The sequence below is a fragment of the Amphiura filiformis genome, chromosome 6, assembly GCF_039555335.1.
Source record: "Amphiura filiformis chromosome 6, Afil_fr2py, whole genome shotgun sequence".
Taxonomy (NCBI): Eukaryota; Metazoa; Echinodermata; class Ophiuroidea; order Amphilepidida; family Amphiuridae; genus Amphiura; species Amphiura filiformis.
In genome coordinates this window covers 12,520,865-12,535,032 of record NC_092633.1, presented here as the reverse complement: position 1 = coordinate 12,535,032, position 14,168 = coordinate 12,520,865, and the positions used below count along the sequence as shown (strand labels likewise).

At 37.3% G+C, this 14,168-nt stretch overlaps 1 protein-coding gene across 1 annotated transcript in view; it reads right to left on the bottom strand.

Moving 5' to 3' along the window:
- LOC140154988 (ankyrin repeat and SAM domain-containing protein 1A-like) overlaps positions 1 to 5,880 on the bottom strand; it is a 114,585-nt gene extending 108,705 nt beyond the window's left edge. Inside the window, exon 1 of the mRNA XM_072177655.1 lies at positions 5,675 to 5,880. Coding sequence (XP_072033756.1) covers positions 5,675 to 5,787 — 113 coding nt within the window. The 5' untranslated portion in view covers positions 5,788 to 5,880. The remainder of the gene's footprint in view (positions 1 to 5,674) is intronic.
- Positions 5,881 to 14,168: the final 8,288 nt, after the last annotated feature.

Here is a 14,168-nt window from a genome sequence, read left to right as displayed (position 1 = left end):
GGTGTGTGGGATGTGGGTGTGCATGTGTAATCGACAGGGTTGGCACAATTTAAATCATGATTTAATCAAATGATTTTTTTTAAATCACTGATTATTTTACACCAACTTTTTCAGTCCTTACCATTTTTGATAAATTAAAGTTAATTTCTTTTTTGAATTGACCGTCTTACGTAATGCTTCTACACCTTTTGGATACAATTAAATACCTCTATGATGTCAAGATAAAAATCATTTTCAAGATGCAGAATTCAACAGGTTTTTTCCCATGATTCTACCAAATTTTTTATTTGAAATTTTCACATCTGAAAATGTGTTTTGATTAGACAATAATAATTGCGCACCATCCCTCCAATTTCACACAATGACCTCAAAATAGATGGTGCAAAGTTATTATTGTCATTCATTACCGTCGTATCTAATATTTTGAACAAATCAAAATGGCATTTTATGTTATTTTATGCCATAAAACGCTGTTAAATATAACCAGTTTTAATCATTGTTGTAACCTACCCTACAAAAAATCAACCAGGCGATAATATAACATTCGCGCCGACAACAAGAGCTACATGTACCAATCACAGAAGCGCGACGTCATCGCGTATGTGTGTGCGTTGCCATAACGCGTAGCTTATACACGCATGCGTACGCAGAAGTCATTGTTGCGCGTCCGAGTCATTGCGAGTTATTAATGACCTCGCAATTAGTGCGCGGTCAGGCAATCAATTTCTTTTGATTGGATTACAGGCTTCGCGTATATTAATGAGGTTATGAATTTTTTGTAAATACCTGATCAAATAGCCTGATAGCATTTCACTGGTCTCTTTTTAATTTATCATGGGGTATAGCAGTGATTGGAATAACAACCAAAAAGAAAAAAAAATGATTTAAATAAAAAAAATCTGAATTTTTAATCAAATATATCGATTTTTTTAAATTGCCAACCCTGGTAATCGCCTTCAACCGAGGACACACACATGCACTCAACATTCCAACCGCGGACCACTCAGCAATGGGGACCGTCCTTGGTTAGTGGAGTCTGCAAACGACTACAAATGCATGTATAAGTATAACGTATTTGCAAAATACGTCTTCTATCATTTTGTAAGATATAACGATATATCCGCAAATGCTAGGTTAAATCCGTACTCTCAAATAGACACAAACAAAATGGCAGAAAAAGTCCTCAGTATGTTGATTGAGTACAGATTGGAGGTGAATACACGTAGGGGTGTGTGGGTGTGGGTCTTTGGCCTCCTCCATCCAATTATGTGATTATTTGTTGCTGTGTGTTCTACTATGGCCGATTTGTATGTTTCTGTCGTTGACGCTTTCCTCTGCGCTCTAGTGAAAGTTTTCTCACTAGCTTTTTTTTATTTAGTCTGTGTTCTTTTTAAAACCTGGTAAACAATAAGCGAGCTGTTTCCCCTACATGTATATAGGTTTTTGGGCAGCTCTTGCAAGGGATTTCATATACTACTTCAGCTGTCTGGAAGGGGTCTCGCTTACCTTCCGGTGTACAAGTGCTTTGCAGATGGTGGAATGTGGTTTTAGTGATGTCTGGCTCAAAGAGGCCATCTGGATAACAAGTAGAGGCAACACCCCCATGAACAAGGACGAAGAGTGTACAGACTTGCTCGAATCTCGATCAGATCATCAATCGGCAAGCAACCCATGTAATGTCATCAAGATCAGTCATAAAGATTACCGATATTAAACAACTAGAACCACTACCACTCACCAAACCAGAGTGAACAAGATTCCAGATAGGAATCAAAATATTTCTAGTGAGTACCTAATTTAAACCTGTTTTGAGAACTTTTGCTTGAAACCATGTTACTACAATGTACATCTTGTTGAAACTGCACTTACACTTTACAGTCAGTCTCAGCATAAATCCCAAGAAAACCAGTCCAAAACAATGATTTGCAATTATGTCCCCATCCACATCCAAACACATGATGACAGTGACCTTGAAAAAGATTTCAATATCAGAAAAGCCCAAGCATGACAAGCCTGCACCAGCATGAGCAAGTTCTTGCAGCCTGCCTAGAAATCTGAAAATCAAACTCTTCACCACTACAACCAAGGTCTTAGCCAGCCATGCGTCCACCAGTCTTTAAGACGGCCTAATCTAATTTTAGACGGGTGGATTTAATGGATTTTACAGATGTGATAGTTCTAAAACAGATGATTTTAAGGTTATATGAACTTGAGACTAATTCAGAGTGACATGTAAAGGCCAAATCAGGACATATTTGACCCTAGTGACCCTTCCATGGGTATAGACAAGTTGTTTTATATTTGAGGGTCAAATTTTGGTGTCTGCTTGGACGGGTGGTTTCTGATTTCTGGCTAAGACTCTGATACAACTGAATCAGTCTTGGTGCGGAAACCTGGACAATTTCATCAAAGTTTAAGAAAACGGTTGATGGTTGGCAGTTGCTACACAAGAGAGAGGCAGTCACACACCACCAATTGATAAGGAGCTGTACGGCAATCTCTTCCCAATCTCCGAAAGACTGAAAATCTCTGAAAGACTGAAAATGAAAAGGCTGAGTGCTGACACTGTGCCAGAAGTGAAACTGAGGCAGCTTCCAGAGTTATGCTGTGGTAGCCTACACATGGTAAAAGATCAAGAGGTCTATCATATAACTACCTTTATTACCAGTGTGTAGTTATTTTTTGAGAAAAATGCAAAATTAGTCAAAAAATTGATCAGGGGTGACGTCCGGGGTGTACATGTATTACCACCATAACATACATACAATACAACACAACCAAGCATATATCTAGTGCTCTCCAAGGACCACAGTGCTTTCCAAAAGAACATATAATAATAATAATAATAATACTAATAATAATGATAATAATAAAAAAAATAATAATAATTGTGTATATGGCATTCTATATCCAAAACTTATTAAGTTCCCCCCTAATTAATTTATTTTAAAAATAAATCGAAAAATATTTGACAAAATGCAAACCTGTAAAAAGATATGGGTAGCCTTATTTGATTTACACATGTTGACCAAATTTCAGCATCACGTGTCATTGCATTCAGTCACAATGGTTCATTATGTAAAAAAAGAGACCATTTTAAACAGTGTTAAAAGTTGCATCTGAGTCCATAGGAGTCAATTCTCAAACAATACAGTAGGCCAGGGATATTCATTTGTTTGTAAAAGAAAACTTGATCTTTGGTATTCTTCTTCTTCTTTTTCAAAAGCAAAGCAGGTGTTTAATTCTTTTCTTTTTAATGATAAATGGCTGAGATGGAAGGGATACAAATGTATATGTACATTGTACTGCAGTGAGAATAGACCACATCGCCAGTAGTTCATCACATGTGAAAAGTCACATTTTAATAATGCCGCGTTTGCCCAAATTTCTTTGCAAAAATGTACCAATCAAAGAAATTGCTTGTCGTATGGGAGTTGCGCCTAATGCAATTCGAAAATTGAGAACAAAATTAAGTTTTATTTCCACTACAAAGTACAAACACATGGACAGGCCTAACGTTACTGTATTGTTTAAAACAATTGACTCCTATGGACTCAGGTGCAACTTTTAAAACTCCCTCTTTTTTTACATAATGAACCATTGTGACCAAACGCAATGATGTATGACATTACAAATTGGCCCAGATTTGTAAAACAAATAAGGTTACTCATAACTTTTTACAATTTTATATTTCGTTAAATAATTTTCAATTTATTTCAAAAAGCATTAGGGGGAACTTATAAGTTGTGCACCCTATATTATAGAATCAGTGTATAGACTAAAGCTGAATTTATACTACATCACTGAGGAAAAGTGATTGCTTTTTAGCTTTGGGAAAAGCATGCTACGGTACTTTATTGGTTAAATACCAATTACTTGTCGCTCAGTGATGGAGTATAAATTCAGCTGAATTTTGAAGCCATTTGTAAATAGTGTAAATACATTTTTAAAATTATCATTAATTTCATTCTAAGAGAAGAATAATAGATTACAGCATCATTCATCAGCATTCAGCATACAATAATGTATAAACTATATATACCGGTACCGTACTCTTACTTTACAATGTGTTACATTTCAGGAAGATCATTCAATAGAAATTTGAAAGGCGAGAGAGCCATCAATTAAGCCTTGTGGCATGCTACATACTATTTCACATTGATTAGAAAGCACACAGTCAGTCTACAAGAAGTACATTGCTTGTGGCGGGGCGTATGGCCAGTATGGATACCTTTCAAATCATTTGATAAAATAATTATATATTTTTAGTTTTTAATGTCATGATTAATTGTATTTGTATCAAATAATTTTAAAAAATCTGACATACAAAGTCCTACCATATTGCCCTTGTCAATATCATAAATTCATACTACCAAGACTTCGTTCTGTGTTTTACATGAGCAGAACAAGTCGAATGAGATGGTCTGAACCCAGACTGGTTGATCTGTTAGTATTTTTAAAATAATTTAATTGGGATCAGCTGTGTTTACTTCCGAACTTCCATTTCTTTACACAATTTCTACTAAATTTTGATAGAAAAGGACTCCAGCCTTGAATGTGAAGCTATCAAGTATTGCTAAATACGACATGTAGCTCCGTTTCTGTGGCCTGAGACCTGAGTGCACAGTGCCAGTGCATCCCACAAGTAGGCTGCGGCAGTGATGCATTGAAAAACAGACATGGTTTTCCCCGAACTTTGGTCGGCAATATAAAGACCCAGTAAGAAAGCTTTACTATGATATTTAGTTCTGAACTGTTTTTGTTATAATGCATCAATTCCATATATAAATCCAAATAGATTTTAAAATATTTCATGATTGAATTAAAAAATTCACATATTTTCGATGAAGATATCGCTCGGATGATTTTCTAATCTATTCTATGCTACACTGAATTCAAATTTCACCAAAAGTCACCATCTTGTCAGCTCGCATATCTCTTCCACATTACGTGTTGGGAATATTTTTCTCCTTAATATTTTGAGATTGATAAAGACCAAAATGTGCCAAATAGTAAATTGGGCTGCAGTTTACAATGTGTATTTTAGCTAAAGATTTTAGTCACTTTGCCATTCTACATTTATTATGATAAAGTCATAGAAAACATTGATACTACCAGCACCAAAAACCCTGAGTGAAAATGCTGATAAATCGTTCACCAATACTAGCTACAATAATTTATATCGTGAGCATGTGAGTGATCAAATTCAAAGCAAATGAAAGGGCAAAACAAGTATACTAAAATGCAACAAACCTTTTACGAGCGCGACTACCGTGATGTTGCAAATTCGGCGCTAACAACGCATACGGGCGCACAGTTCATTCATAAATTTCCACTCAGCAACAATATATCGCCTTAGCAGCCAATCAGAGACAAGTGCGTTCAACGCAGTATATACGCGATGTATCCTTACAATACGCGCTCGTCTAAGGTTTTCTGCATTTTAGTATAGCCCTAGTTCTAACTTTTCGAGTTTAAGTTTAAACTTCTATCCATTTATAAACAAGAAATATTGAGCTTTATTATACACAGTATCTATTACTGAGCTAAAGCCGATTATAAATATCTGACAATCAGTGTATCAGTATCAGCTTTCAGCCTTGTGCATGCAGCATTCTGTACACTGTACACATTGTACAGTGAAAATGTAAACACGTTGAATTCGTCTCCCTACCTTATTGACAGCGCCTGGGACAGTACATTCTTTGGCTTCCCACCCAAAAGTTTCTCGATGATAAGTACATTTCCTGTTCTTGCTGCCTCTAATAACTCCTGATCTTTCCCCATAATGTTTAGGAAAAAATCTACCAGTCGTCTAAAGTGGTCATTTGGAGCCGCTCCTGTACGGCCAACACCACCGTAAACTTCACAGTCCTACCAAATCCGGAAGTAAATTTTTGTGGACACAGCCACGGGGTCAAAAAAGGTTACCAGTATATTAGTACTCGAGAATCCTTGAGGTTACTTATTATTGTACAACTAACAAGTAGTGCTTTTTAAAATAACGTGCCCAGTCACAATTGGGTATAGTACAGGCTAGGAACCATTCAAGACATGAACCCAGGGACCCTACGTTGCTTTTTTACGGTGTACAAGTCAAAATTGAGGAACGACTTGAGCAATTTCTGGCTTAATAGTAATATGATGATTGTTCCTTCAGAAACACTTTTTCAAAACTTTTTTTTAATAAAATTGGTTGCTCCATGGCTTTTTTTTTAAACAAAAAAGGTTCTTTAGCCAAGAAAATGGATCTTTGTAGAACCTTGAGCTTGAAGAGCTTATAAGGAACACTTAATAAAGAACCCTTAAAATGTTATTTGTAGAAAAGAAAAACACATTCTTTATCCACGAAAATGTTTTTTACAACCAAAAACGGTTCAAATGCACTGCTTTTTACCTTGAAGGTATATTTTGATTATTTTCTTCTCAGCTTTTCACTTTTCTTAAATTTGCGATGAGTCCCGGGATAAGTTATTTAATTAATTCATTAACTTCGTCCCCCAGGCCCATTCAAATCTTTTAAGGCTCTTTATAGAAATTGCTAATGAGTTCTTTATAGAACATTAGCCGTTGCTTAAAAGCTCTTAGGGTGCTGCATACTGGCAAGTTGCACCCTTTTTTTTTTTTTTTCTAATACTATAGCCTAAAATTGGTGGGTGAATTTTTGGCAAGCCAAATTGGGAGTTTTAAAAGAGAACACAGTTTACATGGTAACAGCCACTTACATCAATTTTGTTAATATTACTGGAAAATTTGCTCCATTTTATCTGGGAAAATTTGCTTTAAATGACTCGAGTGTAAATGGCCGTTCCCATGGAAACTGCCTTCTCCTTGAATTCCTAATCAATTAGGACTATACAGTGTAACAATGCAAGAAATTGTTAAATGATAAAAGAGGGTCCATTTTTCCAAACAATGTCCCAAATCAATGAAAACGTGCATTTTACGCATATATAGGCCCGGGGGGTGCACATTTTCGGTGGGTCGGGTATGATCCCCCGGAATTTTGAGGTGGGTCTTTGGGAGCTGACCGGCATACCGATAGGGGCCTTTTGGAGTTGCGAACAAGTAAATGGGGACTTTTGGAGCTGTGGACAGTCTAAATCAAGGGTCTTTCTTGGCTTTCTGGTTGAAAATCGCCTGAAAAACTCACTTTCAGAGCTGAAGTTACCAAAATCAAGAGTCTTTCGGAGCTCCATTGGTCAAAGGGGGTCTTTCGGATCTGCGAAATCTAAAAAGGGGGGTCCGAAGTTCCATGGAGCATACCCGTATGGTCATTTGTGCCCCCCCCGGATACTTTTGAATTTCAAGAGGTCATAGGTTGGTAAAATGTATAGGCTTGAAATGCGCGTGAAATTGGGCAAAAAGTACCAAAAACATCCTGAAATTAAACAAAGTTGTGGAAATTTTGACTATAAAAAAACCCCTGAATTCAGTTTTTAAACTGGAAATTCTCATGCCTGATACATTGCATTGTAAATATGTTAACAGCCTGCTAGTGGTACACTGAGCCGAATAGGCCTGCCGTTTATTTAAGACAAAAATAAGGACTTATACATGAATCTGTAATTTATTAGCTACATGTATTTGAATGGAGCTGCAACTTCAACAATACTGCTGCTATCTTTGTTTTTTTTGACAAATTTTTCGTTTCAAAAATTCCAAATAACAATTTGAATGACACATATCCTTCACTTTTATGCAATTTATAAACAATTTTATTTTGACTGCTGGGATCAATGAAAGGGTCTTTACCACTGATCTGTATTATAATAGATCGGTGGTATTTACGTCTAAATGTAAATGTTTTTTGGTTTTTTTGTACTTTCAAGTTTCTTTTTATTCATGTGCAGGATGAGTGGGCACTTCTGTGTTTGGGCTTTTAGCCCATTCACTCATCTTGAATTACTTGCTTTTGTCATGTGTAAGAAATGTAAAGTCAGTGTGTATAAAATTAATGTTGTTATTTTGTTACTTTGTATTTTGCAAGTAATTCAAATAAATATTATTGTCCCAGGTACGTTCAAGAAAGTATCTAGCGCCATCGATTCTCAAATCAAATTCCGATGCCTAGTATTATAAGAGGGCGCTCTGATAAAACCCAGGCCCAGACAAACAAGAACCTAGACCTATGACTTTGGTTCGCGTAGTGAAGTCAACACTGCATAGCTAGGATTCAGGCTACTGCATAGCAACGATTTTGACAAGGACGCAACCCAGACGCAAATAAGCAGACGTGTTCGCGTCTACGGAACATGCTGCATTTGACGCGGGCGATAACCTCGCAGTAACCACGCAAACGAGCGCGTCAGAATGTACGCAATATTTCTCCGCGCCTAGTAACCCCGTCAATCCGTCAATATCACCTTGGATACGGGGCTTCACCTCCCGCTGTGGTAAGGGATGGACAGTAATAGGTCTAGGTGGTATGTCTATGAACCCAGGCACCTGATAAAACCCAGGCCTGGTAAAACCCTGGCAAAACCATCATGCAGTTATTGTTAACTACAACATGTATGCACACAACACAGGGACACTCACAATAGGCAATTGAACCCTACTGGTAGCGCTGTATCGTAGCTATTGGGGATGAACTAGTTAGTATCATATATCAAAAAGTATAAAAGCTATGATTTTAGTACTTTCTCTCTGTTTCAATTACTTATTCTTTTTCAAATATCTGAATCTTCAATCCGGTACAAGCTTTAATAACGGGGGAACATACATTTTTATTAAAAAGAAATCCTACCATCTATCCAAACTCGCCGTGTTATTCCAATGCACATTTTACTTCACCGGGCAGCCATTTTTGATCGTATTTTGAAGATTGGCGTCATAAAACCGTCATAGGTACAAATTTAGTACTTTCTGTCAATCAATTATGGCTTATTCTCTACATGTCAATCTTTAAATAATTGGCATAGTCCTTATAATAACGGTACTCCGCCTTGATGAGTAAATGACAGCAAACAGCTGCAAACCAGTGAAAAATATCCCAAAACATATCAAAACGTTAGGGTACCCTAGCGTCATTGATCATTTTCTTATTTCATTCCATTAACAACCGTCCACTGACATCAACAAAATTCAGACATTTTCTCAAAACATTTGTATTACTAACCCCACAACTTTGACATTATTAGTCGTATATCATGCTTCTTCATACCAAAACAAGCATGAGAATGTCCTGCAATTTAAAATCGCATCGAAAACAATGTAGATGGTATTGTTTACTCGCAAATAATTTTTATTTACCATCGCCTATGTATTAGAAATGCTCCGATCTGTGCCTGAGATCCGCGTTTTTCAGCTTTTCTACTGCTTTTCTATGTATTTTGACCATTTATCTCAAACCGCAACAACGTCGTGGCACCATTTGTATACCTGCTTCCTGGTATCCAATTGAAGCTTGGGATGTTTCCAAGCTTCTCATCTAATAAATAATCTGATTTGCCAAGTATCTCACTCGCTTATAGCGAAAAAACTATAAAAGGAGTATATGAACTTCTGAAGCAAAACCCCCATATCACCTCTGCATGAACCAGGTATATTGGTCTCTCCGCAATCTGTATACAGTGCGTGCAGTGACACGGTTGGTATGCTGAGATTTCACCAAAGGTTAAGAATGGTAATCTGAGAATGCATAGAGCGATACACAGAGATCGCGTTTGACCTTGTGATCCCTATAAGCAGTGTTGGAAAGAAGTAATAAGTCGCAGTGTGCAAAGGGTCTCTCACAGCTAAAACGTTTTGATATGCTCGGTCAGTGGGGCTCTGTTCGTACATGTCAATAGAGTCATTATCGATTGGATTAGTCGTCCGTAGCGGACAATTCGGTCGCTCATTGGATCAATATCATCAGGTGATAATTTGCATTGGACAATAATGGTTTAGTACTGCATATATCGGTTTAATCTTCAACATGTTCAATAAGCGGGTTTATGGCTGGAAAGGTCACGGTGAATTCGCCGTGGACGTAAGTGCACTATGCCCAGGTCCTGACTAAAACCAGATGATATTCCGTCGTCCCCTGCCCTGGTCTCCGGACTCCAGACCAGGCTGCTGTTTGACGGTCTTCCAATGTTTTAATTAAATAAACAATTGTTTGTACTGGACAACTTAAAAATGAGCATTTTGCATCATTTCAACATATTTTCATGCCTTCTGACAAAAATCCAATTATCTCCAACCGCATACGTAAATTATCTCGAACCTTTTACGCTATATCACGACAATCTCCGACCCTGGAGTTCATTTTCTTGTGACTTGAGTCCTGCGGGGCTGTTCTAGAGTATGGTCCCACTTGGAGCATTCTCGAAACTTTTGGTGTGCTGATACATAGTGTGTTGAACGTATATGGTTAATTATTGTGTTATAAATCATTGAGCATTTTGAAAGTTAGGCATTTTGAGAGATTGGACTTCATAATTGCGCTATTTTCAAAATGTGGTATAGCATATATATAGGCCCTAATTGCGCTAATTTCAAAACGATGTAGGTGCTATATTATTATGGGTCATTTTGAAAGTTGCATAATTGCAATGTAAACTTCATAAAATTGCGCTAAATTTAACACTTGCCCATAATTGCCCCCAATCGTCAGAGGCCAAAAAAGTCCCCTTTGTTTGAACTCCAACTTTGGAGGTGACGCGTATGTACTATGTAGGCCTATAGCCTAGGACGCGTATTCAGCGTCGCTGTCACCCAAAGACCCCATATTTTTTAAGAACACATGCTCGGGGGGGGTTACTGATTGAAAAAGTAGCATGGGTGGATTTTGAAAAAGTGGCATGGCCCTTTTTGTAAAAAAAAAAGTGGACCTTTTTTGACCAAAAAGGTATAAAAAATCTAATATTTTTCGATCGCTACCGTACGTTCGTAAAATGGGACTTTTTGGGTCAAACCGGGGGGGGGGGGCATGGCATGGCACTTCAATATGAAATGGATAATAGGTGTAGGCGGCTGGCACTTTTGCAGTAGGCCTATGAGGGGCATTTGGTGAGAGCAAAATGTAACAAATATGGGGTCAATGGGTGAGAGCATGATTTTTGGCATTCGGTGAGAGCAAAATGTAAAAAATATGGGGTCAATGGGTGAGTCATGATGACCTTTTTTTTTTTTAAATGGAAACTTTGGGTGAGATAGAGCCGAAACAGCGTCAGAGAAACATCGAACATCAAATTTCTAGTTCTAAATGGCTTCAGATTTCTTTGTTTTTTCAAAATAAGGGACTGTCCAAATTAAATACCCCCTATTTTCCCAATTTCGCTACTGGTAAAACAAAGTAGGGGAAGGTGGGGCATAACGGACCCCGGGGCAAAACGGAACCACCTGGAAAAATAGGCCTTCGCAATACTGCCGTCTATGCAAATTATATTGAGGAACACAAGTATGGCTACGAGGATTTACAACAAAATTTTTATCTGAAACAATCCACTGACATTCGAGCAAGATCGAGTCAAAAAATTACTACCCGTCTGGTGTAAGATATGTAGGGTAGCTGCAGGTAATATGGGACAGCAGGTAATATGGGACACCTGTTTTCATTTTAACAAAAAGTAGCTTAGAGAAGGTACACACTTTAAGTTGATTTGTTAAGTGTTTAGACACATCAATTGTGCTTCTAGAAATGCAGTTTTGGAGTCTGTGTATCAAACTCTTGGAAATCAATGCCAAAAAGAGTGAAATTGCCCAAAAATTTACGTCGTTTTTTTGGCCTGATATAAAATCAATGACGCCACATTTTATGATTGTGTATCCAAATACTCTGGTAGGCCTACTGAGGGTGCATTTGTCACTTTTTATGATCTTTAGGTGATGGGTTAAGCTTATCAGCAGGTAAAATTCCACTGAAAAGTGGCACTTTCCTTTTATAAATGATCATTTTCTCTGATTTTCAACTGAATGGGTGCAGGTAATATGGGACACATAGGAAATTGTGTGCATTGTCAATGCGAAAAGCAAAACTATTTAGAAAATTGAATTTTCTTGTTGAAATTTGCATTTAACATTCAAAATCATGTAGGCCTAACAAAAATGTTTTTAGAACAAAAGAGTGATTTTCTGAACATTTTGATTTTCACCATAGAGATAACACAGTGTCCCATATTACCTGCACATGCAGGTAATATGGGACACTTGACGATGACGTCATTTTGACGTCATAGCGTCCAAACAAACATAAAAACAAGATAACATATTGCCTGTTTTATTAATCTTAAAGGACAGGTTGTTCATCATAACAATCTCTTTTGGGCATCTTCTATAGTTTTTATGCACATATAAAGCTAAACGTCCTTAATGGTCCCATATTACCTGCAGGTACCCTAGATGTTTAATGCGCTGAAATTTTACTTCATTAATATCGGATTCCCAAATAATTGTGTATATTGTAAACACGAAGGTACTAGCCATGAGCTGTAGGCTATTAAGTGCATGGCCTATATGCTACGATGTATTATGCATGCAACCTATTTCTAAAAAATCGGGTATGGGGCAAAACGGAACCCTAGGTGTGGGGCATAACGGAACAGGGTTCCGTTTTGCCCCGGGCGTTTTGTCCCACAGATGGGTTCCGTTTTGCCCCAATTGGACATAACTTGTCTTCACTCAAGGAAATGTAGGCGTTATCTAGGGGCCTACTCGAACATGGTAAACACTTCGCTGAAACATAGACATATAACTAGACCTACAGATAGAATTAATGATTAAAAGTTACTCCACAGAGATGGTAGGCCTACTGAATATTTCTTTCTGATCAAATATTGGTCATACATAGGGCCTATTATAGGCCTACTAGGCCTATAAGAAGTTAACCACTCACTCCACAGAGATGGTAGGCCCACTTAATATTGTAACTGAATATAGGCCTACATATAACTAGGTCTAGGGCCTACTGATGGAACAACTGATATAAGTTTACACCCAGGGTGCCGTTTTGCCCCATAGGGGTTCCGTTTTGCCCCGATAGTGGGGCAAAACGGTTTTTTTTGTTGAAAATATTTCTTCATTTTTATAAAAAATTGTAAGATTCAAGTTATATTAGTTAATGGTATATTAAAGGTAAATACAAACTTCAACTGAACATATAATTTTTACAGTCATATTACTTATGGTGACGTCACAGAGCATCCTCAAAGTTAAGTGTTCCGTTATGCCCCACCTTCCCCTACCCCTTTTCCGCGCTATTTAGCCTATATTTGGTAGGGCCAATGAGGTAGAAAGGATAGAGTGCCCTGCTCGCCGAATCTGTGAAGCAGGTTTGGGTCCCGGTTTGGGTGCTGTATAGATCACAAAGTTGAACAAATCATGTATTAAAACGCATTAAATTTCCCAGTATACCATTGTCTTAATCAAAAAATTGCTGAATTATAAAGGCAAACACGTCTGAATCTGGTATTTCATCAGTGTTGCCACGCTAAACAACTCTACCACTTTACGAAATTTCGCCTTCAGTCGCCGTTCCTGTAGCGCTGCATGGCAACGGGCGAATGAACTAGATTTAGGAGCGTGCTTGCCTTTATTATTTAGCAATATTTTGATAAAAAATAGTACACAGTAAAGTTGAATATGCTAAAACAAGTAATTTATTTAATTTTATTAATCCATACATGCTAGAGTAAATTCAGTTTCCATTTTAGTTGTATTTGATGCTGATTTTGTTAGGTCCCTTCATTTCATAATGGCTTATTCAGTGTGTGATTGTCAATGAAACGGCAACGTACCAGCTCGAGCTCAGCGATCTATGTTTTTCTACGTCATTGGGTAGGGCCTAACTCTCATGGTTGTCAATTTTTGTGTTGAGTTGGGGATAAATAGGCTGATCGGTATTAGGCCTACACTTGTACTGAGTTACCGGTACCGTAGGTCAAATCAGTCAAAGTTTATAAATTTCAAATTTTACCAAGTCAGTCTCATAAAAAAAAAAGAAGAAAAAAAAAAGGCTTTTATTTTTGTTTTAAATTTCACTCGATAGAAAAATATTGCACTCGTCTTCGACTCGTGTAAAATTTCTATGTTTTGGATCCAATTTCCCCCGGGTATTTTCCCTGGGATATTTTCAGCATCTGTGTTTTCACACACTTCAGTTTCAAAACATAATAAAAACACCCCACTGATAAATAAAAATACACTTTAATATAAAATTGATTGATTGATATTTAATTGCT